Source organism: Humulus lupulus, chromosome 7, assembly GCF_963169125.1.
Source record: "Humulus lupulus chromosome 7, drHumLupu1.1, whole genome shotgun sequence".
Lineage (NCBI taxonomy): Eukaryota > Viridiplantae > Streptophyta > Magnoliopsida > Rosales > Cannabaceae > Humulus > Humulus lupulus.
In genome coordinates, this window is record NC_084799.1 from 13,385,942 (window position 1) to 13,411,401 (window position 25,460).

The window sequence follows — 25,460 nt, forward strand, 5'->3', positions numbered from 1 at the left end:
CACCATGAGGGAAAAAATACAGGTGTGGGATCAAAGCCCAGAGGTGTACGTCCAGACTTATAACATTGACGAGCCTGCTGGAGCCCCTGAGGCAGAAGATCCCACAGAGGCGGGGACCTCTAGACCTGCCAGTGATGAAGTTCCACCTTCCAATGAGCCGACTCCGCCAGCCCCGGTTGAAACCGCTGATCTCGAGGCCCCGGACGCGGATGCCGCTGCCACCCCCAGCGCTTGAAGGGGCCATATCTTTAATTATTTTTTATTTTTTTCCTTTATTTTCCTTTGGGGCGAAGCTCCTTGTATTTTTTTTTATTGCGGGAACATTACAGATGCCCGGTCCGCAGGGCCTTCATTATAATAATTGTAGAATTCTTCATTCCTTTTCTGCTGAGTTCCTTGTTTAATTTTTCGCTTAGAGTAGATACTTTTATACGATAGAAACTGCCGTAGGGGCGCACGAGGCTTTGGTTCCAACGGCCAGAACCTATGCATTTCTAACTTGAAGCTCCAACGGCTTATGTCTTTTCCCACGTAGTTTCTAGGTTGCGGAGGATTCTTGGTTCCAATGGCCAGACTCCCTCTTTCATCGTACTCAACCTTCCTAAGGTAAATAGCCAATCTCGGGACTTGTAGTTATACCGTTCGCGGGGATGGCTAGGGTGACCCGTTCCATCTCTCCATTGCGATCTTTACAAAGCTTGCGAGGCAAACACTTAATACGTTTCTGCGGGATGGTGCCGAAACGGGAGTTCTTTTGGTGAGCGTCGCTAGACTTAGGGCTAGATCTTTGCGAAGCAAAACTAACTGTCGTCGCGGAACCCATGGTGGCCGACTTCAGGGACTTGGCATGAAGCCTTGCGAGGCAAGGTTCGTTGCAGTCGGGGAAATCGTCACACCTACCATGTGCGATTCTGGAGCAGGGGCTTTGCGAAGCAAGGCTTGCTGTAATTGGGGGATCGATTATATCTGCTTCCAGGGTTGAAGCTTGCGAAGCGAAGCTTGTAGTGGTCGAGGGACTCGCCATGCGTTATTTTTTGAGATTCGGAGCTGAAGCCTGCGCAGCAAAGCTTACAGCGGTCGCGGATCTTGCCATCTTTTGCCTTGCAGGACCCGGAGCTGGAGCTTGCGAAGCAAAGCTCACAGCGGTCGCGGATCTTGCCATGCTTTACTTTATGAGACCCGGAGCTGAAGCTTGCGAAGCAAAGCTTACAGCGGTCGCGGATCTTGCCACCTTTCGTCTTGCAGGACCCAGAGCTGGAGCTTGCGAAGCAAAGCTTGCAGTGGTCGCGGAATATCCTGCGAAGGGCTTGTCAGGAAGTTGGGGGTGTTTCGGCGTAGCTCTCTGAGTGCGCCCCAACCCCCGGTCCTGTTCATCGCTAGGCTACACAGGAGATCATTTTGACGATGCATAATGGCAGATATTTTCATGACAATTTTCACATAACCACATAATGCACACATGACACGTAATGCAAATATGTTCATGGCACAAATCAACCTAAGCTTAACAATTTAAAAATTTCAAACACAATGCTAGCACATAAGTGGTGTTCTCTGTATGTTTTGTTCAAGGGGCGTATGGCTATGCCTTAGCCATGTATACCCCCCCCCCCCAAGTGAGCGTGGGGTCCGGACGTCTCCGGACCGCGTGGTCACTTGTTAAAACGCAGCTTGGAACAAAGGGGTAAAAAATGCAGTAAAAGCGGAGTGAATCTCTCCGTGTTTCATTAAATTAGCCTGTGAGGCATGTGTTTTACAGCTGGGAGGATTGTCTCCATATTTTACATTTTTGCTACGTCCACCAAGGACTTTCGACTAGATAGTCCGGGGCCTACTGATAGTAACGACGAAGGTGCTCCGCGTTCCAGGCGCGCGGGACTTTAGATCCGTCGAGTCTCTTCAAGTGATACGTCCCATGGCCCACTTTTTCTTGGATTGCATAGGGGCCTTCCCAGTTGGGTCCGAGGACTCCCACTCCCGGATCCTACGTAGCAGGAAATACTCTCCGCAGGACAAGGTCCCCAACTTCGAATGTGCGGCTCTTGACTCTTGTGTTGAAGTGTCGGGCTATCTTTCCTTGGTACATTTTGAGTTGGACCTGTGACTGCTCCCGGAGTTCTTCGATCATGTCCAGGGACTCTTGGAGAAGGGCGTGGTTCCGGGTAGGGTCATAGGTGTCCTGCCTGTGAGAGGGGATCATAGTTTCTACTGGGATGACGGCCTCACAACCGAAGGTCATGGAATAAGGTGTGTGCCCCGTCGAAGTCCTCTCTGTTGTGCGATAGGCCCAAAGTACTCGCGGAAGCTCTTCTGGCCAGTGAGCCTTGCATGCTTGGACTTTTTTCTTCAACGTGGTCTTTTAGATTTTGTTTACTGCTTCCACTTGCCCATTAGCTTGAGGTCTGGCGACTGCGGAAAAGCTTTTGATGATTCCATGCGAAGCACAGAAGTCCGTGAAATGTTCACTATCAAATTGCTTCCCGTTGTCGGACACAATTTTTCGTGGAAGCCCAAAACGACACACTATATTCCTGATGACAAAGTCCAGTGCTTTCTTAGACGTGACCGTGTTCATAGGTTCAGCTTCAGCCCATTTGGTGAAGTAGTCTACCGCGACTATGGCATACTTCACTCCACCCCTTCCAGTTGGAAGGGAACCTACTAGGTCAATGCCCCAAATGGCGAACGGCCAGGGGCTGGTCATTAAGGTAATTTCTGTAGGCGGCGCTCGCGGAACCTTGGCGTACCTCTGGCACTGCTCACATTTTCTGACATAATCCACACAATCCTTCTTCATGGTGGGCCAGAAGTATCCTTGATGAAGGATATTTTTGGAGAGGCTCAGCCCGGAGGTATGGTCGCCACAGAAGCCTCCGTGAATCTCATGGATGATGGTGCTGATTTCGGTTCCGGCAACACACCTAAGGAAGGGTATGGAAAACCCCCTGCGGTAAAGCTTTCCATCCATAACCACGTATCGGGGAGCTTGATATTGGAGCTTTCTTGCGTCAGCTTTATCAGTGGGGAGCTCTCCGGTGGTGAGAAATCTGAGGATGGGTCCTATCCAGGAATGGGAATGGTCGATGATGGCATTTACCCTCTGTGTCTCGGTACTAGGTGCTTCTAAGTGCCCGATGGGCACTAGGCCATATTGTTCAATCTCCGGGTCTGTTGCAAGCTTGGCCAGCGTGTCCGCGAGTGAGTTCTGGTCCCGGGGGACCTGGCGGATTTGGTAGCCTTTGAAATGCTGCAGGAGGCCGCGGGAGAGAGACACGTAGGCAGCCATTTTTTCGCCTTTCGTCTGGTATTCCCCGGATATTTGGTTTACCACAAGTAGGGAGTCGCTGTATACCTCGATTTTTTGGGCTCCGACTTCTCTGGCCAGTTGCAATCCAGCTAGCATGGCTTCGTGTTCTGCCTCGTTGTTGGATGCTGGGAACGCGAAACGGATGGCGCTCTGGAGCTGATGTCCTTGGGGAGATATTAGGATGACCCCTGCTCCAGCTCCTTTTTCATTTGAGGCTCCGTCTACATAGACCTTCCATGTGGGAAGTTCCGGGACAGGATCTTCCTGGAGGTCATTCATTCCTGAGCATTCCACAATAAAGTCCGCGAGAGCTTGTCCTTTTATGGAAATACGTGGCTGGTAGTGGATGTCAAACTGGCTTAGTTCCATGGCCCATTTAAGTAATCTGCCAGAAGACTCGGGCTTCTGCAAGACTTGTCGGAGAGGGTGGTTGGTGAGTACTCTGATGGTGTGCGCCTGGAAATAGGGCCTTAGCTTCCTCGAAGCGATTAGCAAGCAGAGGGAGAGTTTCTCGATCATTGAATATCTGGACACGGCCGTCTTCCCGGACGAGAGCGGCACTCACGGCGTGCTTTGTCACAGCTAAGTACAAGAACAACGCCTCTCCTTCGACAGGTTTGGACAGAATGGGAGCTCGGGTTAGATGTTCCTTGAGGTGTTGGAAGGCTGCTTCGCATTCGGGGGTCCACTCGAACCTCTTGTTTCCCCGCAACACATTGAAGAAGGGGACACATTTTTCAGTGGCCTTAGATACGAAGCGGCTGAGAGCCGCTATCCTTCCGGTAACGCTTTGGACATCCTTATGCTTCCGGGGAGAAGGCATGTCTATGAACGCCTTAATTTTCTCAGGGTTGGCCTCCACTCCGCGGGAGCTGACAATGAAACTGAGGAACTTCCCAGACGAGACTCCGAAAGTACATTTCTTCGGATTCAGTTTCATTCCATACTTTCGGATCACGGCGAAAGCCTCCTCAAGGTCGTCACTGTGGTCCCCGGAGGTCTTGGATTTTACCAACATGTCGTCTACGTACACCTCCATGTTCCTCCCCAACTGGTCCTTGAACATCTTGTTTACTAGACGCTGGTATGTCGCCCCAGCATTCTTCAAACCGAAAGGCATGACCACGTAACAGTAGACATCCTTGTCCGTGAGGAAGCTGGTGTGTTCCCGGTCTGCGACATGCATCTTGATCTGGTTGTACCCGGAGTATGCATCCATGAAGGATAAGAGTTCATACCCGGAAGTAGCGTCTACCATTTGATCGATTCGCGGAAGAGGGAAACAGTCTTTTGGGCAGGCTTTGTTTAGGTCCGTGAAGTCAATACACATTCTCCAGGACCCATTGGGTTTCGGGACCAAAACCGGGTTGGCCAACCACACGGGATAGTGTGACTCCTGGAGAAAGCCTATGGACATCAGCTTGTCCACCTCAGCTTTGACTGCTTCGGCCCTCACTGGGTCTAACGGCCTTCTCTTTTGGCGAACGGGAGTTGCAGATGGGTCGATGTTGAGTGCGTGGCACGCAACATTAGGATTAATCCCCATCATATCAGCGTGGCACCATGCCAGGATATCCTGATTATTCTTCACAGTGGCCACGATCTTTTCTCGAATGGCCGATGGAAGGTTTTTCCCCACCTGAATGACTTTGGTGGGATCTTCCGAGTTGAGGATCACTTCCTCGACTTCCTCCATCGGCTCTATCTCCCTCTCGACCCCCAATCTAGGGTCGAGTTCATCAACATATGCCCCTTGGGCACCCCCATTTTTTGGCAGATTCTCCGCCAAAGGAGCGGCAACAGTCGCCTCCTGGACCGTGTAGACGGATCGGACGGAGACGTTATAACAGCTTCGTGCACTTCGTTGGTCCCCTCTGAGGGTGCCGATACGCTCGTTGTCACATGGAAACTTCAAACATAAGTGGCGTATCGAGGTTACTGCCCCAAAATCGATTAGGACCGGTCGACCTAGGATGGCATTATACGCCGTGGGGCAGTCGACCACCACGAATGTGCAGTGCCTGAAGGCACAAGCGTCGCTGTCTCCTCTGAGGGTGACCGGAAGTTGAATTTTGCCTAAGGGCATGAGTGCATCCCCATTGAACCCCTGAAGCTGGATGGGGCATGGGGTCAGATCAGTCTCGGTTAATCCGATCGCGTGGAAGGCAGCTTTGAAGAGGATGTTTACGGAGCTTCCATTATCGACGAGGATCCGTGACACCTTCTTATTGGCAATCTGGGCTTCCACGACGAGGGGATCGTTGTGGGGGAGTGCACATGTCGGGCGTCATCTTCCGTGAAGGTGATGGGAAGATCCATCATTCAGGGACGCTGAGCAGGTGACTGAGCCAAGGCGCACATCTCCCTGGTGTGTTCTAACTCCCTCAAGTACCTTTTCTGGGAGTTGCGGGTGCTTCCGGCAAGGTGTGGTCCTCCGGAAATGGTGGCTACGTGTCCGTCAACAGATGGCGGAGCAAGGCCAGGCAGATATGGATTTCCGGGTCCGGGAGCCAACATGGCAATGGGTGCCGGAGAGGTCGGAGCAGGAAGCGCTGGGAACTGGGATCCAGGAGCTTGGGGGTGACTGGCTCCAGGAGCACTAGCGGTCCCTTCTGTCCCGGAGACAACGCAGCTCCGTGAACTACTCCCTGTCCGGGATAGATTATGGGTATCCTCACCCATTGACCGAGGTGTCCCGCTCTTGCCAGGGACTCGATCTCATCCTTCAGTTGAAGGCACTCGTTTGTGGTGTGCCCCACGTCTCCGTGGAACTCACACCTTTTATTGGAGTCTCGCGGATGCCTTCCTCCGTGAGACACTTTCGGGGGCTTCCTGTAGTTGACCATATTACAGGTCGCTCGATAGCCATTCTCTCGTGAGTCTATCAAACTGGTGTACTCCGTGAACTTGGGCTCATAGTCCTTCCGGGGTTTCTTTGAATGGTCCCCCCGGTTGGAGTTTCTTCCTCCTCGTTTATTCCGCGATTGGCTCAGATTTTGTTCTGGGCCTTCCGCTTGCGGTTGCGACCGGCCGGGAGCGATACTACATCCGGTTTGTACAGCTCCGTACCCAGAAAAATGGGTTTGACTCGGCGTCTGAGCAGACGCGGAAGGCCCACACACGCTTGGAGTGAACTGGGCTCCTGAAAACGTGAGGGCTGGTGCGGGAGCTTGCGAAGCAAAGCTCGGCGCAGTCACAGAGGGCGTCGGAGCTGGGGGAACTCCAAAGGCCTGTTGGTAGGCATCTTCAAGGTTGATGATTCCCTGAGCTTTCGACATGAATTCGGACAGAGTTTCTGCCCGTCTCCTTTGTATTTCCCCCCATAGCAGGGAACCGACGGTAAGCCCCGATTGAAGGGCGATCATCTTCATATCATCGCTGACCTTGGTCTTAGCAGCAGCTTCCATCATTCTTTGAATGAAAGCTTTGAGGCTCTCATTGGGTAGTTGCTTGATGTTGGTTAAGGAACCAACCTCCATGTCGTGGTCCCGGGCAGCAATGAACTGCCTCTTGAACGCGGACTGTAGCTCCTTCCAACTGTGGATGGATCCGGGAGCTAATATTTTCCACCAGTCCTCTGCGGACTTAGTAAGGGTGAGTGAGAAGCACATGCATTTGGCATCCTCACTGACGCGCGCCACTTGCATCATCTTGTTGTATTTAGCTAGATGGGTGCGCGGGTCTGTCCTCCCCTCATATAATTCTATATGAGGCATTTTGAAGTTCTCCGGGAGGGGAGTTTCCGCGATTCTCCGAATACATGGTTCCGGGTCTTCCTCCTCAGAGTCTGACAGGGCCCCACTTTGCTTCCGGACCAGCTTGGTCAAAGCAGCTATCTGTTCCTCGAGCCTCTTTATATCACTCTCCGGGAGGTCACGTCCCCGGATCTTGTCGTTGAGATGATTTCGCAGGTCATCTCAGCGAGGCCGGGCCTTTTCTCCTTTGGCCTTTTCATACTTGGCCTCCAACCTTCTTCTTAGGTCCACCGTGGACCAGCTATCCTCGGAGTGCGTGTCCGCAGCTCGACCGTCCTGGTTGACGGAATCACTGGGGCGGTTGTTCCTTCCCCTAGGCCTGGGTGCCTTAGCACCGGGCCCTTCAGGCACAGAGTGCCCCCTTGGGGCTGAAGGACGTCTGGGCTTAGGAGCGCCAGAGACCTTCTGCGCGCGGGGGGGGGGGGGGGGGGGGGCAGTTGGCCTGGTGGTTCGCGCCTTTAGGAGGTGCAGGGGCGTTAGTGCGCACAGGCTCCCCAACTTTTTCTTTGCCCTTGTTAGGGGCGGCTTTGGATGGTCCAGCAACGGCTGGATCCGGCATGGTGGCATCAGCACCACCTAAAACAGAGGCGTCCTCGTCCGAGTCGCCTAGATCTCCAAGCTTGCCTCGGAGGCGCTCCATCATGCGCTGCATTTTTTCGGAGACGCGCTCCTGCTCAGCAAGCTTGGCCTTAGTGGCCACCAGTTCCTCGGCTACTTGGACCAGTTCTAGATCCTTCTCGTAGTAGTAGCCGTCTTTGTAGTAACCGTCTCGGACATACTCTTCTTCGTTTTCTAAGTATGTCGTATCTTCAGTGCTGACCCGATCCTGGCGGGATGTCGGGTCTTCACCCTGGTAGTCCGAGTCTTGGGTACTTTCTCCTTCGGTCTGGGTTACTGGGGGTTCGTTCTGTACCGCGGATTTTCTCGTAGTCACCATATTTTCAGTACGGAGTGAATACAAAAAACGTACACAGAAAAAGAACTGACTAACAACTCTCTACAGCTCTCAATGAAAGCACCAAAATGTTTACCGAGTTTTTCGGAAACGAATACAAACAAAATAATAAAAAGATAAGAACTGTAGAAGTGCAGAAATATAAATAAACAAACAGGTTTTTTACGTGGTTCAGGCGTTAACGAGCCCTAGTCCACGAGTCGATGTTATTATACTTGTAGTGGATTACAGTGAAATGGCTGGTGTATAAGACCCTCACAAACTCACAATGTTTCTCTCGGGTTCTCTTGAAGAAGATGAAGCTAGAGAGATTTTTGGCAGAGTTCCTGCTCTCTAATTTCTTGACCCCCCCCCCCCCCCCTATCGTAAAATGAGGAGGTCTTTATAACTAGGGTTTTGGATTAGGGTTTTACTCTGCCCCCCTGAGCCTTAATTACACCAGCCATAAATAGGGGATACAATTACCGTAGTCGCCTGGCTACCAGGCTCTATGTGGGTATATTTACATGAAAGTATGGGGAATGCACAAAGGCAGCTGTCTTTTCCAGGCTGTCAGCGGAACAGTAGGCGAAATGGTACTTTTAGGCGTGCTGGGATGTGTGCGGCCTCGACCTGTCAGGCGTGTCAGGCGGGATCCTGTGTCAGGTGGATATCATTCCAACTATGCCTCCTCCATGACTCGGCCGCTTGGTCTTCTTTCGTGCGAGGCACGGGACTGTATCCGCGAAGGTAACCTGAAGAGCTTCTCCTAGAAGAACCTTCCCCGAAGGATATCCCTTCGGGAGTCCGGGAGAATTGACGAGCTTCCGTGTCGCGGTTGCTTGAAAGAGTAAGCTTGACACTAAACGGGAGAGGCGAAGCCTTTCTGTCCATCCGCGAGCTCTGGTCACCTTTCGTGAAAGACTTTGATAATTCTGCTTTCCCGAGGCTATCCATCTAAACGCTATCCGGAAATCTGGATAACACCTTCCTAGATGTGACATGTAGGTCGCCTTAGCCTTTCTGGCTATGGCTCTAATTAACTAGCCCTTAGACTAAACAAGCGCTTATGAGTTTCATCGACCTTAGGGTCGATCCAGCATTAATGCTCATTTAAGTCATTCAATGTAGATGTCGATTAGATCTAATATTTGTTGGCTTGCGTTGAGCACGCTAAAGTCGTTCCTGACTTATAAGTCAGCATTGTGTGACCAGTGCCCAGTACCACTGCCGAACTTGACTAATGAGTCACAGCTTCACAGTTGATACTGACACCATTGCCAATCCCTGACTAATAATTCAGTGCTTCCTCATTTAGGTAATACAAACAGACATATATCATATGTCAAATATTCAGATATAAAGCATTTGGCATGCTCATTCAGTAATCAAAAGCATAATTATAATCATGCACAATTACAGAGACTCAAGCTCTGATCAATCTCATAATCAACATTCATGTCATGCCCTAATCTCATGTATCTTATGCATTTTCAATGCAATCAATGTCCACATATAGAGCACTCAACATGCCTCACGAATAACCATGCATGTCATATATGGGGTGCAGTTTTCTTACCTCTGGTTCGAGCGAGAATTAGAACAAGAACGACTCTTGAGAACGATCGATCCTTTATCATTTAGCGATCACCTAGTCATAACCAAATACCATCTCCGATTAATGAAAATCAACAATAACAGGGTCTTGATCTAAACCCCACTCTCGGGACCCCGAAATTTACCCACACGGTGAGTAGATTCGATCCCGGGCCTAAAGGATTGAAACCCCGAGCCAAAAACCCTTAAAAACACTCAAAACGGGATTCTGGAGGAACAGAGTAGCGCTACAGCGCTACTCAATAACGCCCCAGCGCTATACTCAGAACCCCCAAACCGCCCACAGAAATCATGTGTAGCGCTACAGCGCCCTTTGATGGGCGCTGTAGCGCTACCCCCAGACTGATTCTCCCTTGAAACCTCCTTCTTCGACTCCTTCAGTTCTAACTCGATTCCAATGCTTCCAAATCCCATTTTTTATGTCAAATGAACCCAAAAACCATCCTTACAAGCCCCAAGCATCACAACCACAAGAACCCTAGTCAAAACTCCAATCAATTCCCAACTTTCTAACTCAAAAACCATCTGAAACTTAACTAAGAAAATAAAGCAAAAGCAAGAGTTCTAATGGCTAAAAACTCACCTCAATCTTAGCAACACACCCTCTTCAATATTGGAGCATAACCCTAGCTTATCCCAGCTTGGTTCCTCAAAAAGAGTTTGAAAATTCAAAGAGAAAAAGAAGGAAACAGAGGTACGGGAGAAGAGGAAGAGATGCTCTGTTTTTGACAAGCTTCTACAGCCTTAAATGGCTTATATCTATCCTATGGGTAAAAAGACCAAAATACCCCTAGGTCAATTAAGGGTTTCTAAAGGCTCCCAAGGGAAAAATTGGTATTTTCCACCTATCTCGTTAATCATAATTAACGTTCTTCAATTCCCGCTATTCTTAATATTCTCAAACACCAATAATTCATATCACGTTACCCTTTTATTCCCGGCAACACTCTAATCATTAAAATCACCCCGAGACTCATCTCGAGCCCCGAACTTAAACTTGTTATGAATAAACCGCTAATTAATACTCCATGATCGTCTCATGCCGAATAGCTCGAACAAATCCACATTATAATGTGGTTTTAACAATATGTCATCGACATGCATACAAATATACAATTACGCCCTCAACGGGCCAAATTACCAAAACACCCCTGTAATGAAATGTGGAGCCACATGCATGCATTTAACATCATATTATAATATAATTCACATAAACATGCATATGATCACTTAATAACGTAATAAATCAATTATGGCCCTCTCGGCCTCCTAATCAAGTTCCTAAACTTTATTAGGGATTTTGGGGCATTACAGTGACTCACCACATAAGAGTCTTGCACAGGATTTACACTGACTTGCCAATCTACGATATGATCTACTTACACATTACAGTGTTATGTTCTTTTCAGAACATTAACAAAGTAGATAAGATCGGATGTATTTGTTACATCAGAATGGACCGATATTGACAGTTGATAAGATAAGTAAACATACCGTTATTATCTATTCTAGTCATATCATATAGTTGACCATAGGTCAATTCAATCTCAATTCTGAGTGGTTAGTATTCTAACTGATTGTATTATTTGAGTTCTTTGACTTGTTCGTTACCAGCTTACCCTACGGACTAGCCCTTACTTACATCTTGGGAACTCGGTAGTATAATTGAGTGGGAGTGTTAATCATAGATATGAACATCTATAGCTTCTGATGAAGTAGTGAAACGATGGTTTTCTTTTATTTTGGTTCAAGGTGTTTAATGATAGAGATCTCATTTCAGTAATTTAATTAGTTTACTGAAATATCATTTATAAGGAACTAAGTGTTTTAAGGATAAAATACAATGAGGGGTAAAACAGTATTTTAGTCCTATCTCATTGTAGACCATCTATAGAGGATTAAGTGACAATTGTGGTTGTAACAATGGATAATTAATAGCGTATTCATATTTGTTATAGAGCGTTTTATGAATTCAAGAGTGCAATTCCGAGTCTATATTAGAGTCACGAGGAATTAATAAGTTAGTAAATTTATTTGTTAGATTTACAATAACTTATTGGAGCTTGATTTCATAGGCCCATGGTCCCCATTGTACCTTGGATAAAATCATCTAGATAGTCTCAATTAATTGATTTAATTATATAAGTTGACCAGGTCAATTTTAGATAGTTTCACATAGTTATGTATTTTTTAGAAGAAAAGAGAAATTATGGCAGATTTATTAATTAAGATAAATTGGTATCTAAATTAATAAATAAGTTTAAATCAAGGTTCAAATTATAAATAATTAATTTGATAAAGGATTTAAATGATTGTTTAATTAGTTAAATAAATAGAAAATAATATAGTTATAGATTTTAAGTCCAATGGGCTTATAATCAAATGAGAAATTTCACGGGCCTAAAGTCCATGATAATTTCGACCTAGGGCTTCAAATTGACTATTATTTTATTGATTTTTAATTAAATTAAATGGCCTAATTGAGTCTATAAAATGAGTGCTTAGAGTGAAGTCAAGACAGATGACAAACAAGTTTGACAAGTCACAAGCCAGATTTTCTGATAGGTTTTAGATTCTCTCTAAACATATGTCATTTTCTAAGCCTCTTTGATTATTTTCTCTTATTCTCTCAGTATCTATCTCATGTGTTGAGAATTGCCCACTCTAGTCTAGGTGATTCTAAGGATACTTTGGAAGACTGTGAAGAAACTAGAAGAACGGTTCGGTTTCTTGATAATACTCTGCGATAGAAATGATACAAGAGTTAGAGAAACTGAAGGAATGACTCTTTCATTCCGCTGCGTATATTGTAAGTATTCTTATATTTGTTTCTCTTTGAATTCAATTTTAGAAGCATGTTCTAGGTTATCTCATATTAATTTGTTTAATATTAGATCTACATGAAAATAAATAAAGATCATGTATAAGTTTTCCCAACAACTCGTATCAGAGCATTTGGTAATCTTTATTTTCATGCATGAACATGTTTAAAATTGGATTATTTGATATGTTTGAATAATTTGATTGTTTTTCATGTGTTTTATGAAGTATATTGAATTTATGTGATTATTAGCAATTTTTAGGTTATTTTGTTGTGTTTTCTATGCTATTAATTTTTATATATGCTTTATTTTGTATAAACATATTAAAAATTAATTAGAAAATGGTTTTGGTTTGAAAAATTTTACAAAAAAAAAAATTCGAAAAAATTTGGCCGACCCGCACCAGCCACCTCGCGCGCGATGAACAGGTTACAGTACCTGTTACTATTCATCCATTTTTTTAAATTAAAGAAAAATAAAAATTGTGAAAATAAATTATTTCTAATCAAAACCAAAAATATCATTTTTGTTTTATCATTTAAAATTGTTTTATAAAAAATAAGATATTTTTGTTAATTGAGATTTAAATAATTAGATATTTTCTACAAAGATTCAAATTCAAATTTAAAAATAGACTAATAACTTAATTTTAAATCTTTTAATATATTAAAATATTATAATTAAGATATCAGATATTTAAGATATTTTATTTTAAATTCTTGATATTTTTATTAATTCTTTATTTGAAAATATAAATATATTTTTATTCTATAGTTTTTAATATTTAAATTATTTAAAATTTGAATATTGTTAGTTAGATATTTTTATAGATATTTGAATTTGATTAACTGTTTTGAGATATTTTACGATTGTTATAACTATTAATATTTTATTTTTTTAAAGGTTAAAATATTAGCTATAGTTGAAACAACACAAGATATTTTTGAAAAACAGTTAAGATATTGATTTTAAAATTTTAATTTGGTTAAATTTTGAAAAATATCATTTTTCAGCCAATTAATAAAATATTTTTTTAATAAATGAGATTTAAATTAACTTTGGTTAATTGTTGATAAATCCTATTTAAATTAAATTAATATTTTTTTTCAAATTAACCTAAAACCAAGTTGATTGTTGATAAATGAAATTTAAATTAACTATTGTTAATTGTTGATAAATTTCATTTAAATTGACTTATTTTTTTGTAAAAATTTAATTAATTTGAAGTTTTTGATAAATTCTAGATAAGTGATTGTGGTATTTTTGCAAATAAAATAAATTGTGGTATTTTTGCATAAATTCATAGAATTGCTCATATAATAACATGATTAGGCCCATCCAATTATAACATGTCTATTTGCACTATATGTGGTATTTTTGCAATTGGGCTTAGATGCATATAGTGACCCATATGTTTGTTAGATATATAGTTTTTGCCAAATAAAATATTCATAAAATGATAGGTTTTATTTGGACCCATTAAAAATGTAAAGTTTAAATTCATCTTTTGTGGATGATTCCACTTGTTAAGGCTCATTTTCTTTACATGACTATAGTGGGCCTAATCAATTAATAGTAATTAATAAAACAAATATTTAAATTCCTGTCTTTTGGACCTTGTATGGAAGATAGGGGGTCTTTGTAGTGGGGACGACATACTGGACCCAACCCTCCTCCATACAAGCCCAATTGTTAAGGCTCATTTACCTGAGTTGGACTTATTTGTATAGGTTCATTATATTAGTTAAACCTAACTATTGATTAGCAACAAATTAATTCTAAATTAATTGAATTTGTTTCAATGTGACACTTTAGAATTAATAGGAAATTATAGGACTTTGGTTTTAAAAATTTAATCCTTTTAATTTTTTTTGGAAAACCATGGTCATTAATTTTCTAAAAATAAATAATAAAAATACTATTTTTTAATAAAATAATGAGATTATTTTAAGGATTTTATTCGATCTCTACCATTGGTTTAACATAGTCAATAGTTTATTGGGGCCTCGAGGCGCTTTGATTCGTCCCCCTACAGAAGGTGTTCATTAGTTATTTTGACAAGGTTAGATTTCAAAAGATAGATAATTATATGTCAAATTCTACTAGACTCACCCCTACGGTGACTACTAGGACTAAATCTATGATTATCGAAACCGTGGGTCTAGCTCATAAAATAAGATTTTGTTTTCTTATTTTGATCGAATAGTAGGTTGTTAATAGTGGTGTCCATTATTAAATGAGTTTACAACTCTATTTAACTAGTGGTATTTTTGACTCTCGCCAATCGGGACAAGGATATCATAAATTAGTTGAAAACCTAAAGAAATAGATATATGATTGTTTTTTGTATTTTTTCTCATATCTTACATATTTTTGGTATATGTTGTTCTATTTCTTGAAATTTGTGTGAATAGAAGTTTTATTGAGCAAATGTGATTGATTTCTATTTTATTGGTAATTTGTAGTTTTAAGTTAAGTAGTGTCGGTGTCTACTCCAATCATTTCTCAACTTTCGATGGAGAAACTCATTGGAGAAAACTTCCTTAATTGGAAGCAAAATATCAACATAAAGTTGATTGGTGACAACTCCTAGTTCTTCATGATTGAAGAATCCCCAGAACGAGCATTGTGTCCGCACGTTCGTGATGGCACCGTCAATGCTCGTGATGGCATCGTAAATGCTTGGATATCACCGTCTCCGCACATACATGATGACACTGTGAATGCTCGGATGACACTTTGTCTGCACATTTGTAATCAACTCAACTATGGTCCGACGCATCTCATGAACGAGCTTCAGATTTTTGAGCCTATCATGGGTGGACCTAGTAAAGGAGGAGAAAATAAGACTACTGTTGTTGCTGCTGATCCAGCTAAGGCTGAAGCTAACCAAGCTTCGTCTTCGAAAGCTGGAAACAAGAGGAAGAATGGACAAAACAACAACCCCAAGCCTGCAAAGGCTGCAAAGACGAGTGTACAACCAAGTGCACAGACGCCTAAGGGGAAGAACAAGAAAAACAAGAAAGGTAAAGATAAGTGCTTTCACTGCAAATAGAAGGGGCATTGGAAACGAGATTGCCCTAAATTTCTAGCAGCGAAAAACAAAGGTAATGATTATAGTTCATTTATCTTGGAAACATATGTTTTAGAGAATGATAAATCCATTTGGATTATTGATTCTGGATCTACCAACCATGTTAACAACTCTTTATAGCTTCTTGAATCGTGGGAGGAAGTGAACGAAGGCGGCTTAAAGCTTAGAGTTGGGAACAGAGCGTTTGTTGCAGTCCAAGCGAGAGGAAGAGCTCGTCCAAAGTTCGGAAATAAATTTTTAATTTTAAATGATGTATTTTTTATTCTAAATTTTAGTATAAATTTAATTTCAGTTTCCATGTTGCAATTAGAACGATTTGTTATGACTTTCACAAGTTTTAATATATCTATTTCTTTCAATGGATCACAATTGTGTATTGCAAGTTTGGAAAATGGGCTTTATATTCTGCGACCTAACGAACCCCTCACACTTAATATTGATTTATTCAAAGTAGCTAAACCTAGGACCAATAAACGCCAAAAGACCGATAACGATAATATGACGTATTTATGACACTTGAGACTAGGTCACATTGGCTATGATAGGATTCAAAGACTTACAAAGGACAGACATTTGAGGGAACTCACCTTAAGTGAATTACTTGTTTGTGAATCTTGTCTAGAAGGCAAACTGACCAAGCATCAATTCTTTGCAAAGGGTGATAGGGCCAAAGAACCACTTGGTCTTGTGCATTCATGTGTTTGTGAACCTTTGAATGTACAAGCTAGGGGTGGTTTTGAGTATTTCGTCACTTTCATTGACGATTACTCTAGATAATCATGTCTTTACCTAATGCATAGGAAATCAGAAACATTTTCAAAGTTTCATGAATTCCTAGCAATAGCTCATAACCAATTAGGTAAAACATTAAAGATCTTGCGATCTGATAGGGGTGGAGAATATTTGGATATGCAGTTCCAAGATCATTTAATTGAACTTGAGATTTTATCACAACTTACTGCCCCAGGTACTCCGCAACAAAATGCTGTAGCAGAACGCTGGAACAGAACTTTATTGGAAATGGTTAGATGCATGCTTAGTTACTCAACTCTACAAACTTCGTTCTGGGGACATGCAATTAAAACCAAGAATAACATTCTCAATGTCATACTATCTAAATCAATCCCCAAAACACCTTTAGAACGCTGGAATAGTCGTAAACCATTGGAGTAACAGTTGCAGCGGCAGTAGAATCGGTCGTCGAAGTCTGAGAAGACATTGCCATGAACGGAGAAGAGGAGAAATTTAGTAAGAAAAAGAGAAGAGAATGTGATCGCAGAAGAAAGCAGAGAAAAAAAATAAACAGGCTCTTGATAACATGATAGGATTGAATTAACAGAGTGAAAATGAATAATGAGATTCGTATTGAATAAGCATTACTGTACAGAAGTATATATACAACGAGAGTTGAGTAACAACTCTTCAACAAAAATAACAAAATACATAACTACAACTGTAAATAACAGAAAACACAAAAGAATAATTAACTACTAATTGAATCTCTAACACAGATGACTTGCCTATTCCTTTTTCTTGATTTATTGTTCAATGAAGCATTTCCCTTGAAAAAAATATCGAAACAACCTTGTCAATACAAATTAATTCTCTGCGAACATATCACAAGACGACGAACATAAATAATTTTATATTTGGAAACGAAAAAAAAAAAATTATAATCATTACATCATTTATGAACCATTTGATCACATTTTGTTAATTTTAATTAGGTGAACAGTTGGAAAAAGAAAAAGGGATCGATGTTAGAGCATATGACTTGACCATAACAAAATTACAAGACTAGAAAACAAAAATCTTCCGAAGTAAAATGAAAAAGGCATCTAGTACAACATTAAAGAATAACAAATTAAAATGATTAACCAAGTGTTTACACTATCTGATCTGTCTTAACATGAAGCAAGTCTGTCCAGAGGACAATCATAGGAGGATTTCTTAACAGGTTAGAACCAATTACACATCAACAACTACAGCTCTGTGACCTTCAAAAAAAAAAACAAAGATTAACTTGTTAGTTCCTGTAATATTCAGCAGCTGTTAAAAAAAGATCATCAGAACCGGCCTACTAAATCACCCTAGCCTGCTCAAAATATCCTGAAATTGCTTTGTCAAGCTCTCCCGAATCTCTTTCTTAGTCTCTTCAACAGTGCCTGCAATGGTCTTTTCTTTCAACTGCATTACTCTTAAGCCAGACTCTGCTTGAGCTTGCTCTGCTACACTCTGCATTTCCTCCTCCTTCAACTGCATTACTTTTAAGGCAGACTCTGCTTGTGCTAGCTTTACCTGAGCTTTCTCTGCTACACTTCGCATTTGCTCCTCCTTCAACTGCATTACTTTCAAGGCAGATTCTGCTTGTGCTAGCTTTGCCTGAGCTTGCTCTGCTACACTCCGCATTCTCTCCTCCTTCAACTGCATTACTTTTAAGGCAGACTCTGCTTGTGCTTGCTTTACCTGAGCTTGTTCTGCTACACTCCGCATTTCCCCCTCCTGGCATAATCCGGCCACTAAAATATCATTCTCTTCCTTCCACTGCATCGCTCTCTCTATATCTACTGTCTTTTCCCTCAACTCCATTACTGTTACATCCCAATCTGCTTTGGCTTCTTCGGCCATTTTTCGCATTTCCTCCTCCTTCTGGCGTAGGCTGTCAACAGAGACATCCTTCTCCTCAAGTTGCTTAAGAGCTTTTGAGAGGAGTTGATCTTCTTGAAGGAGAGACATAATACGAAAGGCAGAAAAGAACCCCTATTAACATTGAAACTTATTGGTCAACAAAGAGAGATCAATGGGAGTTTTGGATTAAAAGAAAAAGAGGTTTATAGGGGACAGGAGAGAAGGGTGAGCTTACTTGCAGTCCTCCAATGACAATGTCAATACTGCAAAACAAAATATTTTTCTGAACTCCATCTGCATCTAATAGTGGAATCCCAGTACAAATCAAGTGCAGTGAAAGCATAGCAGAATTGAGCACCTTCGGTATGGATTCAAAGGCTTTCTTGGATTCGGAGCAGTCAGGAAACAAGTTTAAGGACAGTACTTGAAGAAGCATTAAATTATAAGTAAACACAGGCGAACAATTAAGAGTATCTCTTGCCATTGTAGCTATATGGGCTGCAGCATCAGTAATAGCCAATTTAATTGCAACACATAATTCAACTTGTGCTTGAGACGGTTTCTCTGGCTCCTTGGCATCAAGCTCAACCTTTGAACTGGTTCGCTCATTCAACTCAGGTCCAACAAATATATTAGGCTCATCAGGGTCAGCAACACTTTGGGCTTCAACCTCCTCCTCTTGTTCATAGTCGTTCTCCTGTTCTTCATTATCAGAGTAGACTATGTTAGTCCGATCAGTCACAAACTTCTTTCTTTGCTGCAGAAAAGACATGTCATACTCAGCCTCCTCTTGTTCATCAACATTCTCCTGTTCTTCTCCGCTCTCCTGTTCTTTATTATCAGGGGAGACTATGTTGGTCTGATCAGTCACAAACTTCTCTTTGTGCTGCACAAAAACACATAACACTTAGCCTCCTCTTTAAACCAACTACGCAATTGCATAAAATGACTAGCAAACTGGTGACCAAATCTGTATAAGCTTTTTTGAGCATAAGATTTGCAAACAGCATCAAGATAGTTACTCTTTCCAGCTCAGTCAGCTGCGACTCCAAAGCCTGTTTATTCGCTTGAAGTACAGAGATCTCCTTATCTTTCTGGCCAAGCTGCATAAGAAGAGCATTGAGTTGATCAGACATCGCCTCTTTTTCAGTCTTCAGACACGCCACTTCACTTTGAACATTAGCCAACTCAATCTCCAGTTCGGTAACTCTGGAGGCTTTGGGAGCAACAGGTGCATTGATCTTTCTCCTTTTAAAAGGAAATAACTTGGCCTGTAAATCTTGCAAAATGCGATCTTGCCTGCATATAACTAATATACATCTCAAAACAAAGCTTTGGCACACATTTAAAACCATCTCATTCAGTGGGAAAAAGTAATACTAGCACTTGTAGATACAATATCACACAATTAAGAGGAAAAGGGGTGTTCAGCTATAGAGAAAGCTATTCATAACCTGAGTTTCTCTAAGGGAAAACTGCCCAAATTAATGTTGCATACAGGACAGCAGTTGGCCTCCCCGCCTGAGAGCTTCTCATATATGCACGTTCTACAAACTGGTTTTGAATCCACGTTTACAACAGTTAGAAATTCTGGTCCCATAAAACTCAGAAAATATGAGCAAAAATTAACCTGAAAATTTGTTTTTGTCAAAACTATTTAACAAACCTGAATCCAGTTAGCCTTTATAGTCCCCACAACACTGAATCTTGCTTTCTTTCTTCTTTCACAAAGAAAGCAAGCACAATACTAAGACCAAACAGTATTTAAAGGAACAAGAACTCAAACTCTATATCAGATCAATTTAGGCTACTTTGAACCCCCTTTCTTTTCTTTAAATAAATATTGAAGTTTGGTCAGAATTTTCAAGCGTAGTGTCATAGTTAGCTACTAACAAAGCTGCTTCATAACTCTCCAAAATTATACATTATCCTACTGTTCAAAACAAGTCAATATTATTGATCATAATCATCAAAATAAAGAGACCAAATTTTTTATAAGCAAATTTATGGTGAAGCAAACTCTGTATCCACCAACAACCACCCGGTTATTACATGAAAACATACTAACTACCATTTCTTCCGTATGACATGTTTTCTTAGAAATGAAATAAAATACGATGCATAGACACATTCCAACTATTTTTTCTCTTGACCGAAAAGAAAAAACCCTGAAATGGTACAGTTGAAAAACCCATATCACAAAATATATAAATAATGAAAAAGTAACCATATCACATTTTCAGCAGAAATTGAGACCCAGAATATAGGTGATAGAAGAGCTAACATGTATGAAGGCAGGTGGATATTGCAGTAGCTTCTTCCATAACCAGCTGACAAAGAGGGCACGTCATGCATTCTTCTACCCTTTTCCTCTTCACTTCTACAGTCTCATCCGACATCTCTCCGTTACTCATTGTTCTCTTTTTTCAGCAGATTTTAGCAAATATAAATATGTACATTAATCAAATTTACAGAGACTGTTTGTTTCTCGGAAGAAAAAGCTGGAAAAATAAAAAAGAAAAGAAAATGGAAGTTAAAACGACTTGGTTCTCAGTCTTAAGCAAGCAAACCCACTGACAATTGGTGATGATTTTTTTTATCAATGTAATTAAAAACAAAAGTAGGGGAGAGAGAGACATTATTTATTTTTATTTTGGATTATATTTTTATTTTTTCATTTAATTTGTACTTTGTAGGGTTTTAAATAATTATTTGCTTTGAAATTTTATTTGGTGTTAAAATTAAAATTCTAAAAACTATTTTAAAAATAAAAAAATTATTATTAGGTTCTAATATTATTATATGCAACATTAGTGCAATTTAATATCTAATTTCATATATTTTAATTTAAATAAAATATGAATTTGATATCAAATTGTATCAATTCACATAAAATGGTATTGGCACTATGCTCTTCATAAGCATGATCTAAGGACAAATCCAAAGAGACAGAAAAATGAGAAAGTGACGTGCTTTGCACACAAAAATCAACCCAACGGAATGAAATACCACCACTCATTTTGATGCTGAGAATACTGCCCCACCAATAAAAGTGAGATAGTATAGGTTTTTTTTTTTTTTTTTTTGAAATCCAAGGAAACAGTCAAGCCAAGACAGCAACCCAAAAAGAAAACTACAGGAACAAAACCAGAAAAAAAACCAGAAAAAACTACAGTCACGGAATAGGCATCTCTGCGATGGCCACAGCAGATGCATCAAGAGGCAGAGCCTCATTCCAAACGGCACTAGAACCCAGCACTTGGGACGACTTGGCCAAACAGTGAGCCAAACGATTAGCTTCACGACAGACAAAAGAAACCCCCCTGCAATTGGAAACAAGGGCCAGCGAGGAGATGGAATCAAGAACTCCATCCCAGTCAAAAATCCCAGGGGACGGCTTAGAGATCGCACTAACAGCCCCCAAACAATCGGACTCCACTCCAAAACAAGCCCCGTTCAGGTCCCCTCCGAGCTTAATCCCTTCCAAGATCGCCCACAATTCAGCCACGATCGGCTCCACCCGACTACGAAGCACCTTCAACCGGGCTCTCTGGACCTGCCCGCGCCAGTTCCGAGCAACAGCCGCCAGTCTCCAAGAGCCATCTTCCTTCTGAACTCCAGCATCCACATTCACCTTGAGCCAAGTCATGTCAGGAGGCTTCCACTTAATGATCTCCCTCTTCACCGATGGCTTCCTGGACTCCCCATTCACAGCCTCAAAATTAACCCAGAAAGAAGAACACCACTCAACCACATCACTGGGTTTCGGACCCCTCTCTCCCAGCCGAGCCCTGTTTCTCAAAAACCAGATTTGCCAAGAAATGATGATAAAAAGCTCAAACTCTCCTTTGTTCAGAACAGAGTTCATATGCAAAATAAAGAGACCAGGATCAATTTCACTGCAGCTTTTGATTTTTTGCCAAAAACAGGATGCCTTCCAAATTTTGGTACTCTCCTTACATCTCCATAACGCATGAGCCACATCCTCTCTCCCACCACCAGAACAACGGAAACAGATTTTGTCACAGTTTAATTTCCTGCAAAAAAGAGCAAAGTTAGTGGGAAGCCAAGCATGGCAAAGCTTCCAAAGAAAGTGTTTTATTTTTTGTGCTACTCTCAACTCCCAAACAATTTTCCAAAGTGACCTTGATTTCAAAGAGTCTGAATTTTCAGGAATATCACAGTAACTAACAGCAACTTGGTAGCCACTTTTAACACTGTATTCACCATCTCTAGTATAATGCCATCTTAATTTATCTTCCAGATTTGTATCGGAACAGGGCAATCTAAGGATCAGATTGGCATCCTCTTCATTGAACAGGCATTTGACCATCACCTCATCCCAATCACCATTCTCATGCTTAAGATCAATAACATGAAGATCCTCAGGAACAAAATTTTGATCAAAAATCCTAAACGATCTGGGTCTAGGGATCCAAGGGTCTTTCAGCACATTAACACTATTACCATTCCCAATTCTCCATCTGGACCCCTGGTTAATAATTGATTTACCCCACACCAGACTGCGCCAAACACAGGAGGCCTTGGACCCACAATTTGCTTCTAGGATCGATCCATTAGGGAAGTAACAAGCTTTCAGAACACGGGCACATAACGAACTGGGGTTTCTCAGAAAACGCCATACCTGCTTAGCTAGCATTGCTTGGTTGAAGAGATGAAGATTCCTGAACCCCAGACCACCCTTATCCTTAGGTAAACAAAGAACATCCCACTTACACCAATGAATCTTCCTTTTTTTGTCTGTAGACCCCCACCAAAATCTAGCAGCCATTCCATGGAGGCTATCAATAATCTTCTTAGGGATCTTGAAACAGCTCATAACGTAAGTAGGAATGGCCTGAATAATAGCTTTAATCAACACCTCTTTCCCTGCACTCGAAAAAAGAGGCCTTTTCCACCCTTTTAGTCTCTTCCACACTCTATCTCTAATACAATCAAAAACCTCTTTTTTATTCCTCCCAACAAAAGAGGGAAGACCCAGATACTTCCCATGCATATTCACCAGATTTACATTAAGTAACTCAGCCATCCTTTTCTTATCCTTCAGACCAACAGATTTGCCAAAACTGACATCTGATTTATCGAAATTAATAACTTGCCCCGATGCCTTTGAGTACGACTCCAAAATCCGCTTAAACTCCAAACAGTTCCTCTCATCAGCTTCCAAGAAAACCAGACTGTCATCAGCAAAAAACAAGTGGGAAACCGACACCCTATCCCTCCCAAAGGTGACCCCTTTAATAAGGCCATTTTCCTCCGCACTTCTGATTTGGGAAGAGAAGGCTTCGGCACAAAAAAGGAAGAGGAACGGTGACAAAGGGTCCCCTTGCCTTAGACCTCTCGAAGGCTTTATATTCCCTTTAATATTGCCATTGAGTAAAATAGAAAAAGTTACAGATCTCACACATCGCATAACTTTTTCGACCCAACTCCTGCAATAACCCAACTTAAGCATAACCGCCTCCACAAAGTTCCATTCAACTCTATCATAAGCTTTTGCCATATCCAGTTTGAGAGCCAACTTCGTGCCATTTCCATAGTAATTTTTCCTCAAACAATGAAGTGCCTCGAAACCAATAATCGCATTATCCTGAATCACTCTACCAGGGACAAAAGCACTTTGAGCTTCAAAGATCGCATCCCCCAACGAAATCCTCATACGGTCCGCCATACACTTTGAGATTATCTTATAAATCACATTGCACAAACTAATGGGCCTAAATTGCTCAATGGGCCTAAATTGCACACTTTGAGATAGTATAGGTTTAAGGATCCGACTTAAAACTGGTTTATATTTAAGTAAATTAATATTTACATAAATCTTTTAAAAAAATAAAACTTTTATTAAAACAAACATGAATTAACACACTTTACAAAACATGCAACTCGAGATCTCGATATTTAAAATAAATCATGTTTCACATGTGCAACATAAGTAAAAATACATGTTTAAGACAACATAAACCAAAGGCTAAAAAAGTCGCAAAACAGTAATACATAAGTAGCAACCCCTTGACCCTCAAGTCAACCAATCATGACATGCACACATCAGACCGAGCCTGCTCCAACTCATCGCCTCATCTACTACGCTTTTGCCTTTACCTAGAACACAGAGTACCTGTGAGCTAACGCCCAGTGAGAAAAGCTATGTAGGTCACAACTCCAAAACCCAAACAGAAAACATAATAAACTTAAAATATAAAACATAAACTAATTCAAACTATCTCAACCTAATTCATATACTACTCATAATCTATACATTAACATATATAGAGTTCAATAATAATTTATATCGTATCACATCATTCTCATAGCATAACTTAACATACCATAGCATACCATAATGTATCATAATTATTTCATAATCATACTGTAGCACATCATCTCATCATACAATCGTAACACGTATTACCGATGTCATAGCGGTCGTAAACGAGTGCTAGCTAGGTCAAGTGTGCAACTAAGCACGAGAAATGCAAGCATGCATTTTATCATAACGTACACATGCATTTTCATCATGTAAGCATGTCATGCAAGTATACATCAAACAAATAACGTAAGCAAGTGTTGACAATTTACAGTAGCGAGTGGCGTCCCACCCTAAACCTCCACGGCCTCAGACACTTACCTGTTCCAATAACTACCCTGCACAACATCTTACCAAACAATGTCATAACATAAACATAGGTTATAGCAACTCTGCTCAAGTGTATTCACACCCATATCAATGTAAGCATGCAACAACATACATAAATATGCAATATTCATAAACTCATAACATACATAACAAAATCATAATCAAAACCGTAACATACATAAACTTAATTAGATCACAAATACATAAATTTGTGCCTTCAAATGCACACCCTGTGTTACAATGACCACTCTTCTTTCCTCAGGTCCAACAACACTCCAAAACACACTCTTTGTTCCATTCAAGTATACTTTAGCAAGTCCTAAGCCAAACAACATACAAGCTTGAACTTAGAGATCATACATCATATTAGACTTATTTAATCTCTCTTAGACTTTCTAGAACTTCTAACAGCCTTAAAATGTCCTTTAGCAAGTCCTAAGCCAAACAACATACAAGCTTGAACTTAGAGATCATACATCATATTAGACTTATTTAATCTCTCTTAGACTTTCTAGGACTTCTAACAGCCTTAAAATGTCCTTGAGAAAGTCCTAAAATCTTCAAACAGAAAACTCTTAAACTATACTATCAAATCCGCAACCAAGACCATCAAAATGAGGAAAAAACATGTTTTCTAGGCATGTA

General features: G+C 41.3%; 1 protein-coding gene across 2 annotated transcripts; it reads right to left on the reverse strand.

The window, feature by feature from the left end:
• Positions 1-17,366: 17,366 nt before the first annotated feature.
• Positions 17,367-20,763, reverse strand: LOC133790731 (uncharacterized). 2 transcript variants are annotated; one of them, XM_062228482.1, is made up of 5 exons: positions 20,442-20,763; positions 19,612-19,711; positions 19,180-19,456; positions 18,393-19,043; positions 17,367-18,289 (listed from the first exon to the last, which is right to left on the reverse strand). In XM_062228482.1, the coding sequence occupies exons 1-5, from the start codon at positions 20,569-20,571 to the stop codon at positions 17,615-17,617; spliced, it is 1,833 nt and encodes a 610-aa protein (XP_062084466.1). In that variant the 5' UTR covers positions 20,572-20,763; the 3' UTR covers positions 17,367-17,614. The 2 variants fall into 2 exon arrangements, with proteins under 2 accessions (XP_062084466.1, XP_062084467.1); XM_062228483.1 differs by having other exon boundaries at positions 19,612-20,325; positions 20,442-20,576.
• Positions 20,764-25,460: the final 4,697 nt, after the last annotated feature.